Below are 19,823 nucleotides of genomic sequence, written 5' to 3'. Positions count from 1 at the left end.
ACAAGTCAATTGAATAATCTACGCTTTAACAAACGTTACTTAAATAATAGGCCTATGATTATAATTAAACTACAAAAACATTTGTGAAAAACATTTTGTGACACAATGCTCAGAAATCTGGAGAAATTGTGTAAATAGCAGTAAATCTTCGTTGAACTTAAACATGTTGCCTACCGAAATATTATCACCAAAACACAACATAAATCGGAACAATAAATTAATCAATCATTTCAAATAATAAAAAGATTTATCAAAGATTCAATCAAAAAGACTAATAGATAAATCATACTTTTTCAAAGAGGTATTTAGTGTATAATGACCAAAATATTGGATCACTTAAATCAATGATATCTATTTGAGTTATTTACAAAGGGTGTGTAATAACTTGTGTGTAATTTAACTAAAATTATATTGGTTGGGAGCACTGCTTTATACTACAACAATCCACTGAATATGCCACCCTTTTCAGTGTGAGTAAACATAAATAAGCACATTAAAAAATATATCCAAACACAATTTTACATCCTTTGTGTACCATTTAGATTCGACCAATCAAGACAAGCTAAACAATACATATTTCACAAACACAAAACTGAAAAAGATAGTGATATATCTAAGGTGTGGGGTGTGTGTACACAGTTACATACAACAATGTCTCTCATAGGCTTTCTTTGATTATGTAACTGCTGTTTACCTGAGTTAAAAGAGTCCAATCAACCTTTTGATATAACACAAAAGAGGCATGGTTGAGACCACAAAAGGGTTGGTGTGCCTTTTTACTGCATGTATATAAACGGGTTTGATTTGTGCACCAGAGCATTCATAGCACAGTTAGGGATCGCCCTTCTCTGCAAGGGCATCTGGCTGATGTCATGGCAACTGCCATCAGACCATGGCGGGGAGTCCATGGGCTCTCTCTTTATGGAGTGAACCAGACCGTTCCCACGGAACTCGTAGCCCAGTTTGTCCTCCGGCTGCAGGTAGCCCTTGTGCTCCACACTGCCGTTTCCGTAGACGTGGTTGTCCAGACAGTTCACTCCCTGGTTGCTGCAGAGGGGTTCTGGATGGGGGGCCCTGTGGGGACTGAACTGGCCCACGTCCTTGTTCAGGGCACACCTGGGCAGCCGGAGGGCCCCTGCTGCTGCATACAGGTACTTGTGATGCCCGTTGAGGGGGGGGCTGATCCGGCTCTTGTCCCGGTGGCAGTTGGAGTACTCCTCGTAAAAGCCCGCCTCCGTCTTCACCTGCGGCTGCTCCTGATAGGCCGGGGCGTAGCGCGGCGCCTGCTGCTTCTCCGCCGCCCCGCCCCACGAGCCGTTGTGGGCGAGGCCATACAGGTTCCCGCCGTTCTCCGAGTCGGAGTCCTGCTCCGTCTTGATGGCCGCCTCGGGCAGCACCATGCCGCCGTAGCAGTCCAGGTGGCCCATGTACCTGACGTCCCCCTTCAGCCCTCCGTCGTCGCAGAAAGCCTCCACGTCTGCGTACAGCTTGCTCTGAGACGCCTCCTGCCTGCTGCCGTCGCTGTACCCGGCGGGAGACATCCGGAAGCTTCCGGACTTTCCCAGGGGGTTGTACTTACCCTGGCGGCCCGGGACGTAGCTCCCGCTGGGGGCTTTGCGGGAGGCGGAGGGGGTCCGGATGCTGTCCCAGGAGGGGTCCACCACAGGGCTCTGGGCCTTGGGCCCCCCCATGGAGGACAGGCAGAAGTTGAGGGGCTCGTCCTGGGGGTAGTAGCCCTCGTTGCTACGGTAGCGCAGGCCGTCTTTGGAGAGGGGCGTCCAGGGGGTGTAATGACAGGGGTCCCTGGGAGGGGCGGAGCTAGACCAGTTGAGGAGCAGGAAGTCACTGCTGTCACATGACCCTCGTGAGCGCTGCCTCTTCTCACTAGGATATACCCAAGGAAGAAGAACCCAGTATCAGAGGATGACTCTGAAAATAATTCTCATGTTTTTTTAACATCTATATCCCCTCACTGGATATGTATGACGTTGTATTGAAGCTTTTTTACAAAGTTGCGAATTGATTCAACGCATCTGTGCTGACTAATTTAAAAGACACTTGCTACTCGGTCACTTTCTAACCCCCAACTTGGTGACTTAACACAGTGGCGTGTAACCACGACCAAACCTTTCCAGTGAATCCAATATTAAAATGTTGTGTGTGTGTGTCTTCACCTGCGTTCCAGAGTGGTGGAGACAGGGCCCTTGTTCTTGCTCCTAACTGTCATGCCCTTGAGCTTGAGCTCAGTGATGGAGGGCATCACGAGGGGCACCGCCACGCAGAAAAGAGCCAGCTGGGGGGGCACCAAAGCCCCAGAGTCGGTCCTCTTCTTCTGGCCCTGGAGGAACTTCAGACTGCCCTGGAACTGCATGCTCTGATGCACACACAAAACACACACACACACACACACAGTATGTAATGGCATTAATAATAGTGCATTTATTTAGCAAACGTTTTTATTAAAAGCAAAGTACAGGTGAGGGTGAACATTGCATTGTGGGGAGGGGTGTGGGGTCGGGGAGGGGTGTGGGGTCGGGGAGGGGTGTGAGGTGAGGTGAAGTCGTTCCAGGAATTTTACAACCGTCAAATGTAAATGACTAAATGACTGAATGTACCAGGAAGCCGGAGGTGCTGTCCAGCAGGCAGCGAACCCGGGCGATGAAGCAGCGCGTGAGGAAGGCCGTCAGCTCCACAGGGACCCCGTCTGGCTCCTGGGCACTGAACAGACCGCCCACCACAAAGTCCTCACCTACACCGCCACAAACGACACACAAACGTTTGGTGGCGCACGACACTCCAGTGATGATGTGGTGCTGTTGAGCTTTTCATGTGTCATGTCTTCTCTTTCTCTACCAGTGGAGGAGAGCGATTTACCCCCCCCCCTCTCACTCTCCCCCAGAGTGAATAATGTATTCATTCGTCCATGTGATCAGTCACTGGTTCATCCTGTGCTTACCGGTGGCGGTGGCTGGGGGGTGGTCGTGGGCCTCGCCCCCCTGCGGTGAGGGGCACATGGCCCAGTGGAGCTGCCGTCTGAACTCCTGTCTCTCCTCCACATGGATGTAGTCGAACACGTTCTGGTGCATGACGTCAGTCTGGGGGGAAGGGGTGGAGGAGGGGGGGAGGGCACAGAGAGGGCTGATCAGACAAATTCAGATGCAAACAGAAAAACACGTACTTAAGAGCCATGTCGACCAGCAACACGAGGACAGGAGTGTAATACCGGTGTCTTCATTAGCAGATGTTTCTGGTCAGAGTGATGAGGGGGGGATGTCAACCTGGGACCTCCTTGATCTGCAGTCAAACGCTTGACAACTGATCCACACCCCCATCCCCCCCCCCCCCTTCCCCCCAACAACTGCACCAACAGAGAACCAAGCCAAAACATCGCATCGACTGGAGGTAGCCACGTAACTGTGTTCAAGTGCAGTAAATAAAGTCAACAAATGATTAATGAAAGAAAACACTAGAAATCATATTGCACAACATGACCCATCATCACAACACAACACGTATTTCCAGGGGGGTTAAGTGAGTTGGGGGTCGGGAGGAATTAGTCACAAAACACTCCTTCTGTTCCAACCCAATTAACCCCCTCATTAGGGCAGCGTATTGGGTTTTGACGGCTCGTTGACCTTGCCACTTAACCCCCGTCACGGTCGGGTAGAGCTGGTCAATAGTCGGACGCCAACGAGGTATCTGTGCAGACACCGCAAGTGTCGCTGTGAAGTGGCCCTGGTGAGAACCCAACACTGTGGGCCCCAAACGGGGGCCAGGGGGCCCAGGGGGGGAGGGGAGAGAGCAAGGGTTGTGGGCCTCTGTGACAGGTTAAGCTCATCTAAGTTAGATCTCCTCAGATGGGACATCCCACTTAAATACAGTTTTCTGATATCACAAAGTGCTTTAGTACTTTGCAAAAAAAACTTCTGAATCAACTCAGTCTGAATCTACAGCTGAGAAGAGAGTGTGTAAGTAATGTTACCATGATAACTCCGATCAAACCAAAGCAAACAGAAGGATTAGGTTGCCACAAACAGCTTGGCTACAGACTAATCAATAACTTAAGTAAGTACTTTGATGATTGAAAAAAACTCAAATCTCCACCAGTTGAATCAGTCCCATATCCCTGATGACTTCCACACACACCAGTGTGACTGTAGGCTTTCCTCACACCAGTGTGACTGTAGGCTTTCCTCACACCAGTGTGACTGTAGGCTTTCCTCCTCTCCTCTTATGCCTTGCGTGACACCAAATCTGCTCGCATGAGGAGGACAGACATTTGCAACGCTACGCTGATGAAAAAATGCTGCAACCACGGCAAACCCACTCTCGTAATCCCTCCGCCCAGCCCCCCAGCTCCAGTCATCCCCTCCGTTCATATAAAAACACAACCCCCAAAGACTCCCACTAAAATATTCAACCTCCCCACAACATCCCCCTTCGGAGGCACGCAGGGCTTTGAACACTTGCCTGACGAGGCCTCTCTCTCCCTGGCCTCTCTCTCCCTGGCCTCTCTCTCCCCGGCCTCTCTCTCCCCGGCCTCTCTCTCCCTGGCCTCTCTCTCCCTGGCCTCTCTCTCCCCGGCCTCTCTCTCCCCGGCCTCTCTCTCCCTGGCCTCTCTCTCCCTGGCCTCTCTCCCTGGCCTCTCTCTCCCTGGCCTCTCTCTCTGGCCTCTCTCCCCCCAGCCTCTCCCCCCGGCCTTTCTCTCCCTGGCCTCTCTCTCCCTGGCCTCTCTCTCCCTGGCCTCTCTCTCCCCCCGGCCTCTCTCCCTGGCCTCTCTCTCCCTGGCCTCTCTCTCCCCCCGGCCTCTCTCCCTAGCCTCTCTCTCCCTGGCCTCTCTCCCCCTGGCCTCTCTCTCCCTGGCCTCTCTCCCTGCGAGCACACTGAGACATCTTCTCGGCTCCCCACAGAGGAGCCAGCTCTTTTGTTTCACTAGAAGCGTTTAGGACTTTAATGAGGGGAGAGCTGGAGAGAGAGCCGTCTACCCTCTGGCCCACCAGTTTCCCCCTGAATCGATCCATGTTGTGTGTCAAACATCCAGCTCAAATCAGGCCGGCTTCATAAAGAACAGCGGTGGATAATGCTGTCCTCTGCATGACGATATGGGCTGTTTCCAGCTGTTGATTTACATTTACATTTAGTCATTTAGCAGACGCTTTTATCCAGAGCGACTTACAGTAAGTACAGGGACATTCCCCCCGAGGCAAGTAGGGTGAAGTACCTTGACACAACGTCATTTGGCACGGTGGGGAATCAATCCGGCAACCTTCTGATTACAAGCCGGACTCCCTCACCGCTCAGCCATCTGACTCCCCTCTGATTTGCTCGTCATGTGGAAGGTTTTCACATGACCACATCTTGACCTATGTTTGGGTTTCTTCATAATGACTTGAAGGACATGGACAGCGATTAAAACTCAACTCTGGCTAAATGTGTTTGGGTTCCTTTTTGTGTGTGGTTTAGGCTTCTATAAAATAGTTTTATATTGCTTCGTTGTTGCACTTCTGAATGCAGTTTCCATTGTTAGACCTGTACACAGTAGTTCAACCTCTATCCTCAAGACTTACTACTGACTACTATGATTCTACTATGATTGCTATGATTGTTACTCGGAATGATAAAGCGTAGTTATGAATTGTCAACATTTGTCTTGTACTCTGAGCCCATCTGGCTCTTTGATCTGTCAGTCATGTTGTTGATCAACACAGGAGAGGAGGGGGGTGATGGGAACAGCCCAGGAGAGGAGGGGGTGATGGGAACAGCCCAGGAGAGGAGGGGGGTGATGGGAACAGCCCAGGAGAGGAGGGGGGTGGTGGGGACAGCACAGGAGAGGAGGGGGTGGTGGGGACAGCACAGGAGAGGAGGGGGTAGTGGGGACAGGAGAGGAGGGGGGTGGTGGGGACAGCACAGGAGAGGAGGGGGGTGGTGGGAACAGCACAGGAGAGGAGGGGGGTGGTGGGGACAGCCCAGGAGAGGAGGGGGGTGGTGGGGACAGCACAGGAGAGGAGGGGGGTGGTGGGGACAGCACAGGAGAGGAGGGGGTGGTGGGGACAGCACAGGAGAGGAGGGGGGTGGTGGGGACAGCACAGGAGAGGAGGGGGTGGTGGGAACAGCCCAGGAGAGGAGGGGGTGGTGGGGACAGCCCAGGAGAGGAGGGGGGTGGTGGGGACAGCACAGGAGAGGAGGGGGGTGGTGGGGACAGCACAGGAGAGGAGGGGGGTGGTGGGGACAGCTACCTGGTGGAACCCCAGGTAATCCACGATGCTGGAGGAGGCGTAGAAGATCAGGCCGTCTGTGCTCACCACCAAGGCAAAGCCTGTGAGAGACTGGAGAGAGACAAGACATAGCCTGTGAGAGACAAGACACATGTATGTTGCACCTACACCCCAAAGGAAGAGAGAGAGAAAGAAAGATAGACAGACAGAGGGTAAGAGAGAATGGGATGGAGGAGCAAAAGAGAGAGAGAAAGAAAGGAGAGAAAGAGAGAGAGAGCAAGAGAGAGAGCAAAAGAGAGAAAATGAAAGAGAGAGAGAGAGAGAGCATTCATCATCATTGTCTCATCAAGCAGTGTTGGCTCTCTGTGCTGGGTTTAGTGACAGTGACGTTGGCGTGACATGGGCTTGGCCCCCCTGCCCTTCTCCTCCCCTGTCCGCTCCTCGCCAGCCCCAGCCACCTCCGCTCTGATCTGGGAGCGCTCAGGTCAGCTGGGGCCCCTGGTTCCCACTCTCTGGTGTGATAGTGACCTAACAGTGTCACGATCTCTATTCAGCCCCAACACATCCCGCTGCTCAGGGTGTCACGCTACCCATAGATAGGCCCTGGCTGTTCTCCTGGCAAGGGAGGGGAGGGAGGGAGGGAGGGAGGGAGGGAGGGAGGGAGGGAGGGAGGGAGGAAGGGAGGAAGGGGGGGAAGGAGGGAGGGAGGGAGGGAAAAGGATGGAAGGAGTGTTAGCGAGGGAAGAAATAAGAAGGAGGGGGGGAGGAAGGGTTGAGGAAGAGTGGGGATGAGGGGGAGTGGAGGTGACAGGGAGTGGGTAAGGAGGGGGTGAGGGGGAGGAGGAGAGGAAGGGGTGAAGAGGAGGGGGAGTTCCCCTCTAATCAACCCACTGCAGTCTGACTGGAGCACGACAGAGCGATCAAGACGTCCTAGATCAGAAACATAATCAATGTGCTTCCTGCCTGGAGATTCTGTGTCAGTGATTCCGCTGTGTGCTTGTGTGTTTATCTCTCTGCCTCACGCAATGTACAAATGCTTTTCCTTCTGCTTGATGGCCATGGTGTATTAATAGACCAATCGTCTTAGGAGGACGTGATCTTCTACCAATCAGGCAGAGGGATGAGGAGAACTGCTCTCTCTATCATTTTCTGGTAGTATTGTCTCTCTACCTCCAGCAGGAGGTCACTCTCCATCAGACCAGCGCCCAGCGTCTGGTGCTCCTTCCCTGGGTCGTGGTGGGCAGTTCCTGCCTGGGGCTCCAACACAGCCTTCCTGCATGGCTTCTCCTGGATAGCTGCAGGGAGGGGAGAGAAAGGACAATTCATACACTGTAATCACACACCAAACACACACAGTGGTCAACTTTGCGGCTTATTTCAAACTGGGATTGAATGTGTGCGAGTACCACACACCTCAATAGCTTTTATGTTAGCGACCAGGTGACCAGAGAAAAGCCTTCTGTTCAGGAAGCCAGCCAGTTAAAGCAGACTGAGCAGCAGTTTCTGACCGTGGCTGCAGAGCATGAGCTAGCTGCTCACTGCTAGCTGCTCACTGCTAGCTGCTAGCCGCTAGCTGCTAGCCGCTAGCTGCTAGCCGCTCACCGCAGCACGGGGATGTGTGTGAGAGCTTCTGCCCTCTGACAGGCTTTGCGTGTTCGAAGCACAAAGATATATTCACCAGCGGCACGAGGAGGGAGAGAGGCTGGGTGACGAATGGGCAGGAAATTTACCTCCAGCCTCCTCATTAACCTAGCTCCACCCGGCCGACTCCGCCTCCGTGTCTTACTCAGGAAATTTGAGTCAAGACACCCATAGAAAGAGATGGGGGAGGGAGTGGGAGGGAAGGGAAGGGAGAGAATAAAGAGGGAGCAGGAGAGAGACAGGGAGTGGGAGGGGAGAGAGAGCAGGAGAGAGAGCGAGCTAGAGAGAGAGCAGGAGAGGGGGTTGGCGTATTGAGGCTTCACTGTCACGCAACTGACGCCTCTGTCAATCTCCCAGGATCTCTAGCAGGAGGCTGGCACTCGCTCAAGTCATCGCGTGCAGTGAGATAGCCTACATAAGTCCATAAAGATTTTCGTAATAACAACAGATGTTAAATATTGATGACTGCTGGAGAACAGTGACATGGCGCTAAATGCTTGGGCCCTCTGCAACTGAAACAACATACGCAACAAAAGTAACGCACACAGCCCTGGTACGACACATATCTAGTGTATATGTCTCTTTTTTAGACTAACGGAGTTTATTGTTTATTACAGAATTGTATGACATGATTCCCTGCAGGGGAGGGGGGTAGCACAGGAGTTTCCTCAGAAAAACATGGAAAAACACTTAATGTCGATTTCCACTGTTAAGTTCAGAATAAGAGATCAACACACACACTTGGACACGGACGTGCACAAACACACATGCAGACGTGCACAAACACACACGCACAAACACACACACGCAGACGTGCACAAATGTGCACGCAAACACACATGAGCACATGCTCAGTGATGTGCATCCGTTTAGCACAGACACTCATTATCACACACTATGTGCGCAAACACACACACACACACACAGTCACACACACACACACACTTGGACACGCAATGAATGCGTAGCTGTAGTAAAAGACCTCCGGGGGTGGCAGTAGAAATAGCGATCAAGCTTTTGAAAGTCGTGCCAAAGACTCCTCTCCTGGTCACGCACTCTCAGACGATTCCCTATTGGTCCAGAGAAGAAAAAAACGTTTTTCAAATCCTTTGCTGGGGATTACGGAGGACTTGGTGTGTTTCATAGAAAGCACATCCAGCTGCAGGAGAGGATCCAGGAAGCAGAGGATCCAGGAAGCAAAGGAGGTGCACACACACAGAGAACACCTGTAGGATTCAGGGGCTCTGGGGACCAGGCAGGTACAGCCTCCCAGGAGCCAGCCTGCACAGTGAGCCTTGCTCCGGATCACGACTCACAGTCCACGTTTCGTGACTTGCAGTTATGAAGCTCAGAAGGGGTAAATGGAATGGCATCGAAATGAATAGTATTACCTCAATAGTACGTGTTCGAGTCTCTGATCGGGACATGTTAATGACCCGATCAGATGGTGTGAAGCACCAGAGACGTTCTGACAGAGGAATAGGCCTCCGCTCTCCTCCCTTACCCTCCTCCTCTTCTCTCCTTTTCTCCCTGCTTCTCTTTTTTCCTTATCTTCTGTTTCAGTCCCTTTCGCCTCTCCTCCCATGTCATTGCGTGATGAATGTCTACTTATCTCCTTCACCCCTGTGACACGGTATTTCCAGCCAGAGAGCGTTTCCCCCCCAAACCGTGGGCCAAGGAAATCCGACTCATCCCGGGACATTCCTCATGAGATCGGTTGCGGGGCGAATCGTCACGCTAATCCATGCCATGATCTTGTTATCACATGCTCCAGTTGGAGGGTAGGGCTGCCATCCTGCACACAGAAGCACTCACCAACATCACGCGAGCCTGGGGGGAGGGGGGAGGAGGGAACGTAGGGGTGGGCGGGGGGTGGTGGTGGGGATAGTGGGGGTGGGGAAGATGTTCAAGGGGACTAGGTGGGGATGGTGGTGTGTGTGTGTGTGAGGAAGGGGACAAAGGGTGTACAAGGGGGCTGCCACGTCACCTCTGAGGTCAGATAACCACTCACCCATCCAGCACAGCTCACTGCTCACGCACACCTGCTAGCCTAGCCTAGCTTGCTTACAAGCCAAATTTACATTTAGTCATTTAGCAGACGCTGTTATCCAGAACAAATGAAATGCCGATCGTAGAGGACAGGTCAAATCAAGCGGGATGTGTGAAAGCTTCCGTCTAAAACCATGTATAACGTCTGTCCTCCACTCAGTCAAGGGAACCAGGAAAGGAACTGTTTCGTCAGAACAAAGGACTGGAGCTATTCTGCCCACTGTACTCTCCCATGTAGTCACAGCATCAGTTCAAAGGTGTGCCAGAACTGGATAGCTCCTTTCAGAAACAAAAGAGCACTTTTAATTCTACCCAGACCAGACAAATGAGTCATCACATACGATGACAAGGGTTTCTTTCGGCTGTTGACAGGCCAAACCATTCAGGTCAAATTCAAAAAGAAAGACGATAAAAAAAGTCATTTACAGAAGTTCGAAAACATGCCAGACTCCCACAGTTTCTCTGCCAGGGGTTGTTGACACATGGACGGTAAGTGAGACAATACCATCCTTCATGTGGTCGTCAGTGAAGCTGGCGTGAGACTCCAAACAGGATCCGGAAACCCCCAACAAAGACCCGCTCTGTGGAAGACTACACAGATGTCCTTTTGGTCTAATGGTAGCCATGTCGGCTTGATGAGTGCGGGATCAAGACACTAGGGGGTAGATCAGCATTCAAAAAAGAAGAGAGAAATGGAGTGAGCAAGCGAAAAAGAGTAAAAGAGAGAGTGCAGGAGGGAGAGCGAGAAAGAGCGAGAGAGAGAGAGAGCGAGAGAGAGAGAGAGAGAAAGAGCGAGAGAGAAAAAGCGAGAGAGAGAGAGAGAGAGAAAGAGAGAGAGAGAGAGAGAGAGAGAGAGAGAGAAAGAGAGAGAGAGAGAGAGAAAGAGAGAGAGAGAGGAACAGGAGGAGTGGGATTCCCAAAGCGTGCAGAGTAAATCCTTCACCTGCACGGAGTCCCAGGGTTGCGTGCTCAGTATGTATGTGTTTCTTTCCTTCTATCTGCCAATTTTGGGCTGGAGTGTGTGTGTGTGTGTGGAGCTCCTGCCCAGCTCTAAGCAGGTTCTCATTAGCATGGCGAGGCTGAGGAACGTGTGTGTGTGTGTGTGTGTGTCCTCAGTGGCAGCACCTCAACAGGCCTTGACAAGGTCAATGAGGCCTGAACACTTGAGGTTAAAAGCCTGCTGTGTGACATCACCAGCGCTGTTCAACCCCTTTAATCTGTCACCCTTACTTACGCATCCCACACTGCTCCCCAGCACCCACCCCCTCCCTCCCTCCCTCCCCACATACACACACTCACAGTACACACAGATAGGTAGAGGCACCTAATATGGAGTCTACTCAAGTCGCTTCAGAGCCAGTGCACCATCTTGATCCTGGTGTCTGTAAAGAATGTTTCCAGAACAGACTTTCTATCCATCTTCATTTTCCCCTCCATACAACCGTCTCTCTCTCTCTCTCTCTCTCTCTCTCTCTCTCTCTCTCTCTCTCTCTCTCTCTCTCTTCTTTCGTGTTAACTGAACCCAGACTCCCCCGTCAACGCCGGGACTACAGCACCACCAGATGTCATGGTAACAATGGGCCAACAACACCCTCAAATACAGACACTCGTGTTTGCTACATAACAACACCTCCCGGGACAGGGAACACACGAAGAAGGATCCTACGGTCGTTTCGACGCAACACTGAACATCCAAACTGGACGACCGTTCTGAGGAGAAATAGATAGTGTGACCTGAGGGGGGAAACGTTGTTGAAAATGTACGCTAGGTGTTTAATGCAGAGGGTAGCTATTTTCCTGAAGGCTAATAATCCTAAATGCAGCTGCTATTTCATGATCTATATGGGCCATATCGTGTGGATTATCGCCGCCACTACGTATTTGAAAGGTCAACAAGGTTTAAAAAACATTTCTCTTACGGGATGTTGAGAAGGAACCATCCATTTGTCATATGCAGAAACACACACACACATTCAGATCAGAGAAAGAAGGTCAAGGCCACTGCCTATTGGACGGCTCCAGAGAGTGTCATCCAACCCAGGAAGAGGATGAGAGATGGGGACTGTCCAGGGATTGGCTGACCATGAAGGAATGTCCCGGCCTCCCTCGGACAACTGTCAATCACTCACGGCTGTCACCAGGCCAAGTGATTACAACTTCTCTGACACTGACCGTTATAAATATGACTCTCCATCACAGAACACTGAGCCAAACTCAGAGCTCTCAAGGCTGCCAGGTTCTCTGGATTCTGCACAAGATCATTTCAGCATCCTCTCTACAAGTCAAGGCAAATGGACGAAGGGGGGGGGGGGGGGGGGAGGGGGGGTGTTTGAGCACAACCAGTCCTAGGACTATACATCTTAAACTATCTATATGTTTGCTACAGTACATTGTGTATTTGCCAGTGTCAATGTATGTGAACGATTGTCCTAGTCTTACTGCCTCTGGCCAGAAAAGCAACTGCAGTAACTGACATCGTTATATATAAATATATATTTTTTAAGAGCCCAAACTACTTTTAGGGTCCAGACAACTCTTCTATGTGGTGTTCAGACATGTGGTGTGCATGCTGGGGGGAAAAGCCAGTGCACGCAAACAAGCCAGAGCTTTCTGGGGAATGTGCTGGCTTTTGGAGAAGTCTGTGTGTCTCTGCCTTCAGCCAGTCTGGCAACTCGCTGGCCTTACATATGTCCTCCACAGACGCTTATCAGGCTGTTTTTCAATGACATCAGTCCCTGATATCCCTCAAGATAAAACATGGCATGGAATTACAAAGGCCTAATGTGGCTTTGAAGCATTTTCTTTCTTTTGATCGATCACAAACATGTTGGGTTCTGAAGCTCCAGTGACCACCCTCCCCCTCTCTCTCTTTCCCTCTCTTCCCTTCCTTCCCCTTTTCCTCCCTCTCTCTCACTCAATCTCAGCTTCTAGTAACGATCCAGGCAAGTGAAGTGCCAAGCACAAGCACAGCCACCTATTCAGCCAATAGACATCAGCATTAACGCACGGGTCTAATTTGCCTTGAGCATGGATACGCTGCGCAAAGCTGCTGGGACAAGGCCTGGGTGCCCAGTGAGGAGGGATATGCAAATTGTGACATTCAAGGACAGAACCCATCAGGCAGAGGGTACACATAACCTTTAATCACAATTGTTCTGAAATGCAATGTAAAAGCCCCAAATAAAAACGTCTAAATATGATTGTTTGTACCATGGGCCACATACAGTACATGTGTCAACATGAAGGTGCCCACTGACATCAACACAGTCTGCCCATTGAAGACTGGCTCTGCTCGCGGATCTAGCGCAAGCTAGAGCTTCTCTATGCTTCATGGCACCTTCAGACAACAGAATATGAATCCTAACATCTGTATACACAAGGGGAAAGGGGAACAGACACAGTTCAATGGTTCTGTGGTTCTTCCTCCCCCCTCCCTCCCTCCCTTCCCCGCCCCTCTCCTCTCCTCTCCCTGCCCTCCCGGGTACCCTGATCGACAGATCATTTTCATCACAGTTTCTGAGGTCAGAACCCCAGTCTGCTGCAGTCACGCAAGCCCTCCCCTGGCCAGCTTTACTACAACACTTCTACACGCAGAGCCTCTTAAAGAGACAGTACGCACATTCTCACTTCAGCGCCGCACAGGGAGCAGAGCCCCAGTCAGCAAAAAGAAAAGAGGGCCTAGGTGCCACAAGTATATTCAGCAACTGACAATTCTTTTACTTGTATTTTTAACTTTTTATCAGTACAGACGATACTTTATTGGCTGTCAAAACAGATGTGAGTATACAAGTCGAGGAAGTACAAAACAATATGAAAAAACATTTTGTGTCATTGTAGCTGGGTTGCTTCCCTAGGTGTTGAAGGTCAGGCGACTCCTGTCCCCAACAGAGCGACCTGGTTTTACAGCCTGGAGAAGACCAGTTCTCCATCCTCACGGTCCTACAAGCAGGGTTGTCCTGCACAGCCTGGTAAGCGTGGGTCAGGACTGTGGAAGAACCTTCCAGACCCACTCTTCCCAGGCGTCTCCCGGTGAGAGCCCGTCCAGACATCTGGCTCCGTCCCCCAGATGGACACACCACACACATGGAAGCCTTCATGGTCGTACACTCCCAGCCCCAATTAGGTGCAAGCCCCAGTTGACACCCAAGCTGATAGATCCTATTGTGTGTGTGTGTGTCAAATCAGGCACCGCGGAGTGGCTGACAAGTTTAGAATCTCTGACCCCCCTTATTGCGTGAGACGGTGTGTGCATGCGTTTAACTGTCGGCTTGTTTGGGAGGTGTTTTGGAGTAACTGAGCATGTTGGAATCGAAGAAGAACTTATTTTAACTGACCTACGTCAGTAGTGTGGAGTGTGTGTGTGCGGCGTGCGTGATTATGGTTTACCAACAACATAAGGTCATTTCTACATTTATGTAGCTCCATGAAACAAAATGGCATTCCAACGCCCCAGTCCAGATACATACGTTGTTATGATCACTTGGGCTCAATGACAGAACAGCAATAGCACACAAAAATATATAAAAATACAATAAATTGATTTGTTCTACCACATAAAGTCCATGTTCATCTCATCTCAGTCAATGATCTACTCATCTTGTTATTAGTCCTTTTTCCCCTTAGTAGAGACACAAACACAATTGTTTTCTCGCGGTAATTCTTATCGTGACAGAATAGATGAATGCGCCTTTGTGAGAAGACAGGCATGTAAAGGGTCTCAGCCTAGGGTGAACTGATATTATGGGATGTTGTTGCCACGGTAAGTGCAGATGACATGTTAGGGGTGAGTATAGACAAAGGGACTTGTGCCAGCTGAGTTTGCCAGCATCACGGAGTTAAAGCAGGATCAAGCCCCCTCCTGTTCCTGGTGACATATTGGGGTCACTCAACCTCACGCTATTGCGTGATGGCAAATCGTTTTTTTTCTTGTTTGTGAATTTACATGTTTATGCTCTGTGAATGTTGCCTATGGGCACATTTTATCCACATAAACCATAGCAAAACGCAATACACATTTTCTTGATTGTCCCCTTCATATTATGTTCTCTCCGTTTATCTCTCGCTCTCCCTCTCTCCCTCTCCCTCTCACAACAGCCCATTAAGGAACTACGGACAGTTGTCAACGCTACAGTACACAACGTAATTCTCCTCAAATATGCCGTCCATTTCATGGACTATACCAGCAGGAGCCAACAGCAAGCTAGTAGATCCACTGGCATAAACACAATGATCCTTAATGGGGCAGAAGTGTTGAGTTCCTAGATTGTCTGCATGTTTACGTGCACACAAGTTAGGAAAAAAAAACTGTAATTTCCACACTGTCTCAACCATCGCCAACAGGCACATCACACCAAACCAACACAACCCAACAACTGTTGATGTTTGTTTGGGCAGCGTGACCCAGCCTTGTCCAGTCACGCACCCCCAGGGGCCTCCCGGTGAGTCAGCCCTTCTCCTCTCAGCCCTCATCGCCTCACCTGCCCGTTTTTAATTGAGGTCAGTGGATGGTCAAACTCCCCCTATGTATGCATACTCCAATCCTATTACCCTCCCTGTGAGCTCATTGGGAGCTGGCACTCTGCTCCGCTAGCTCGCCTGCCGGCGCTACGTGCATGCGTGACATGTAAGTACTCCTTCTGAGCGGAACTTGGCAAGCACAGCCTCAGCGTCTGGCTGAGGGGGAACATTTAGCATGTGGCGCAGCATTGTACATCCAGGAGAGGCCGTTGGGGGTTACAGGGCTATTCTCGTGCGGTATCCTCACAGAGATCTGCTTCCTAAACTCGCACACGATGCGCAGCTGAGATGGTGAATCACTCAAACCGAGGAAATAAACATAATCCTCAATGAGAAGACAATGAAACGATAAATAACGTGAGGTCCGCTCCCATCCTCACACGGCATGTGGAGCTGAGGCAATGACTCACTCAGACCGAGGAAGTCAAAGTAATCCTCAATGAAAAGACGGTATAGTAAATAACGTGAGGGGGAGGGGGGGGTAAATGAAGATGAAACACCAGCACTTGAAGCGCGCGCCCTCTGAAGTCAGCTGCATTGTCTGATCTGTTGCCACGGTGAGGCGGGACGGGCTTTGTGGCCAGCGGTACGGTTGAAGCGACTGAAAGCGTTGAGGTATATCATCGCGTTTCAGCGGGTGAAAACATGGTCTTTGTTGCTCCCCTCCGGGGGAGTCGGAGGTCATGAAATCACACGGGAACACAGAGAGACCAGGGCAGGGTGATCAAATTTGAGCTTAATTGCAACGGACGGCACTCCCAACGATGGTGTTGGGACAACAAAGGCGTCCGCCCGTCGAGGCGCTGGGTTGGCGCCCAGGGCCTGTTGGGCTGACATGTTAGGCGTCTAGACCCGAGGTGGTGCGTTTGGACTTACTCACTTACATCCTTTGTTACGGGGGGCCAATCTATGCAATTACTGATGGGGGATTACTCAAGCAAGACACTGTGCAGCTCATGCAGAGCCAGACCCAAGCACCAGAGACGGACCACAATACTTCACACTGGTCGCTAATGAGACCCAATTGTTCCTTATGTAACTGTAGCTGATAAGACTACAAAAGGAGGAGACTCTGGAATGTTGTCATGGAGAGTAGAGTAGAGCACAGTATAATAGAGTAGAATAGAATCGACTTTATTGCCAAGTAGGCAAGACAGTTCTGGTGCACAGAGCTCTGAAGCGTCGGTCAGAGGGCAACAGAGTGAGGTCCAGACCATCCACAGGTCCTCAGATTAAAGGGAGGTTTCGTGGTGTTGACCGTGAGAAAGAGCAGAGGGAGAGTTTGGCCTCCGAGTCCCGTATTTAAGGCACGGCTGAACTCTGACATCTCAACCGACATAAATATCCCACTTCTGACACCTTCTGGCGAGTGGACAATTCTCGCCATCCTGATCTGAATCCAAAACCGAGGTAATCAGCCCAGTGAACAACTTCAGCCCCAGCACACCTTGACCTTGCATCTTTCATTACAGCAGTCAGGGGGGAAGGGGGGGATGACAGCAAAAATGAAGCACTACAGAAGGACAGCCAGATGAGGCTGATGACTGTGAGCATGTGTGTGTGTGTGAGAGCGAGCGAGCGAGCGAGCGAGAGAGAGAGAGAGAGAGAGAGAGAGAGAGATTCTTAAAATAAAACAGGAGCTTTCATCATGTTTATCCATCACATGTAGACTGAGGGACCAAGGTTACCATGGCTACAGCTAAGATAGGTCAGGCACACAGCTCTACACTCAAGCATATTATTTGGAATTCCCACTAAGAAATTTAAGTGTGAAATCACAACTTGCACACCTGGCTTAATGTCATCTAGCACATGGTAGGAATGTACATCGGTTTGTAGAAGTGATATTCAGCTGCGATACAGTATATTACCCAATGCATAAAGATATGACATGTTTAGTTGTGTACGGCTGGGGTATTAATAGTTCCTTTGTTTGATGTGTCTCATCAATAATGTAGGCCTAGGAAGTGGATCACTACAGAGTAGTGGCAAGGTTGAAACAAAGGACCTGTACATGGATAGATGATGACTGGGCCAGGATAGAGGAATACGCAATCAGTTGCACATACTTTAATTTGATCTCAGTAAGAGAAAACACGTTTTTAAATGGAAGAAATAGATACTTTTAGGCTAACCTTTTCCAGTATGTCTCAAACTGTATTTGAATTTTTGTGTCAAATGAATGCAGTTCATGGTGACTAAAGAGAGCTCAACGGTGACGTGTAAACGTGCCACGCGATGGCACTAAACTGTCCCGTACACGAACATACACCCATATCGTCTGAGGGCGGTAAGCAAGCCCAGCTTGGTTTCTCACACCAGTACCCACATATACACACACACACAAACAGACAAACACACCCACACACACACACACACACAGACAAACACACACACAGACAAACACACGCACACACAGAGAGAGGGTGCCCCTACCTTGGAAGAAGCTCTTGACCCGCAGGTAGGACACACTGAGGCGCAGCACGGAGAGCTTGTCCAGCTTGGAGATGACCTCTGGAGAGAAGGGCAGCAGGCTGGCCAGGCGGTCCAGCTCGGCGTTCAGACGGTCCCTGTGACGCTTGGACGGGTTGGTCTTCTGGCTCGACGACGTGGGTTTCCTGCCACACCAAAGAGATCGCAAGCAGAATCGGAAACAGAATGAGAACCTAAGAAAGCCCACTGGTTTTTGACGTGTTCTCTGTCTGACCTTAAACCTGACGTTAAGTAAATATTTTTTCTTTCGAAGAAAAGTCTTCACGGAGTGTGATTTCCATGCATTTAAGGGTGACCTTTCATGTTTCAGTTTTGTCCCTAACCCAACAATTGGAGCTTCGAAAATGAAAGAGATAACAAATCAATTTAACAAATCAATTATAAATATATACATTCTGAGGAATTGTGTTTGCAAATAAATGTCTTAATTTATTTCATGTAGGACCATCATTTCTCAAAATAATATGGTCAAACATATGAATAAAGTTGTAGTTAAATGCTGAAATTAAGAATCATTTTAGAAGTTGAACTGTTAGCTTGGATATTGTAATTTTAATATGTTCACATATTAAGTCAGTAGTCAACCAATGCAATTACATTTGTATGTTTCCATTATTCCACAAATAAAATATGACCTCCCTAAAGTTAAGGAAATAAATATAGTTGTACTATGTGGAGTGTATTGGAAATACTTTGTCACAGTTTGGTACAGGAAGCCAATAGGTATTTCCTGCTAAATGAACTATGGAAAATCAAGTATTGAACAGTAATAATGAGTGAAATCGATAATACATTGTTCAAATTGACTTTGCTATTGATTATAGTGTCAATTAAACCAGTTGAATGCAATTACAATAATTGTAATATGTCACATTAAAAGCAAGGAAATTGAGTGTTGAATTTGCAAGAAACTAGAACAAAGAAACAAGAACAGAAAAGCACTTTATAACTTATTCACGTGTACATTTTCAAATGAAGTCAATAAAAGGTAGGCTATGTATTTGTACCTGAGAACAATTTGTCTAACTAAAATCTTTCTCTGCTTTCATTTATTAAATATAAAACAGAAGTTTGAGACAGGCACACAGGCTCTCTATAAATATACTCAACTGTTTCTGAACCGGTTTTCTTCTCTTCCTGCCGGCGTATAAGCAGTCACCCGGTGGGATCATCATCTATGTAAATAAATCATATGACTTACTAAAGGTAACCTCCGTTAATGTCACAATTCTGAAAAGTAATATGAGCACGGCAAAGTCATATATTTCAACCACAGGCACGTTATTTTGGACCAATGATAGTGAATTGAACAATAGTTAACAGCGTAAACATTATTTTAAACAAACGAAATTTACATTTTTTATAAATACAAAACTCGGATAAAGCGTTTTATGGATCATTATTTCCTCGATACGATACACGCGCCCCACCTGTCTGCCTTTGTTTACATATAACGACCAATGGCACAGTAGAGTCGCATGCGTAGTAAGCACTCTGATAATCACGCTAATTGAAGAGACACCACAACACATTATAACGTGAACAATTAAACACACACAAAGCATATTAAATCAAAAGATTAATAACTCACCAAAATGCTGTCCAATGTTTCTGTTGATAGGATGAATAGTAGAAGAGCAGTCAGCTCTAAATATTCCAGTTCAAATGAATTAGCCTTTTGTTTCTGTTTGGACTTGCAGACCAAACCTTTAACAAACGCATTTGATTCAGCAAAGCTCTGTCTGTTTTTATCGGTCGGCGGTCCTCTTGGCAAAGATGTGGTTCATGTTATATACCCGATTGGGTGGCGTTAACTTCCTCATAGTTCAGGTGGCGGAGGAGTCATCTCAATGACCTGATGTGGCCTTCGCACGCAACTCTCTTTGCACGCACGCACATCAGAGCTAG

At 49.2% G+C, this 19,823-nt stretch overlaps 1 protein-coding gene across 1 annotated transcript; it reads right to left on the bottom strand.

The window, feature by feature from the left end:
• Positions 1 to 309: 309 nt before the first annotated feature.
• On the bottom strand, positions 310 to 19,707 carry ahrrb (aryl-hydrocarbon receptor repressor b). Its single transcript, XM_047027997.1, has 9 exons — positions 19,507 to 19,707; positions 19,026 to 19,090; positions 17,859 to 18,040; positions 7,386 to 7,510; positions 6,237 to 6,326; positions 2,957 to 3,095; positions 2,616 to 2,749; positions 2,175 to 2,374; positions 310 to 1,884 (listed from the first exon to the last, which is right to left on the bottom strand). Exons 2-9 carry the CDS (start codon positions 19,088 to 19,090, stop codon positions 777 to 779), a joined length of 2,043 nt encoding a protein of 680 aa, XP_046883953.1. The 5' UTR covers positions 19,507 to 19,707; the 3' UTR covers positions 310 to 776.
• Between the last annotated feature and the right edge of the window lie 116 nt (positions 19,708 to 19,823).

Source organism: Hypomesus transpacificus, chromosome 10 (assembly GCF_021917145.1).
Source record: "Hypomesus transpacificus isolate Combined female chromosome 10, fHypTra1, whole genome shotgun sequence".
Lineage (NCBI taxonomy): Eukaryota > Metazoa > Chordata > Actinopteri > Osmeriformes > Osmeridae > Hypomesus > Hypomesus transpacificus.
This window is presented reverse-complemented; position numbering and strand designations above follow the sequence as displayed.

Excerpts from the sequence above, each read along its gene's own strand:
- ahrrb (XM_047027997.1), bottom strand. The coding sequence starts at position 19,090 with ATGATGATCCCACCGGGTGACTGCTTATACGCCGGCAGGAAGAGAAGA. Across the intron at positions 7,511-17,858 it reads GGTCAAGAGCTTCTTCCAAG|CTATCCAGGAGAAGCCATGC; the intron begins GTAGGGGCACCC and ends CCCTCCCTGCAG. Across the intron at positions 3,096-6,236 it reads ATTACCTGGGGTTCCACCAG|ACTGACGTCATGCACCAGAA; the intron begins GTAGCTGTCCCC and ends CCTTCCCCCCAG.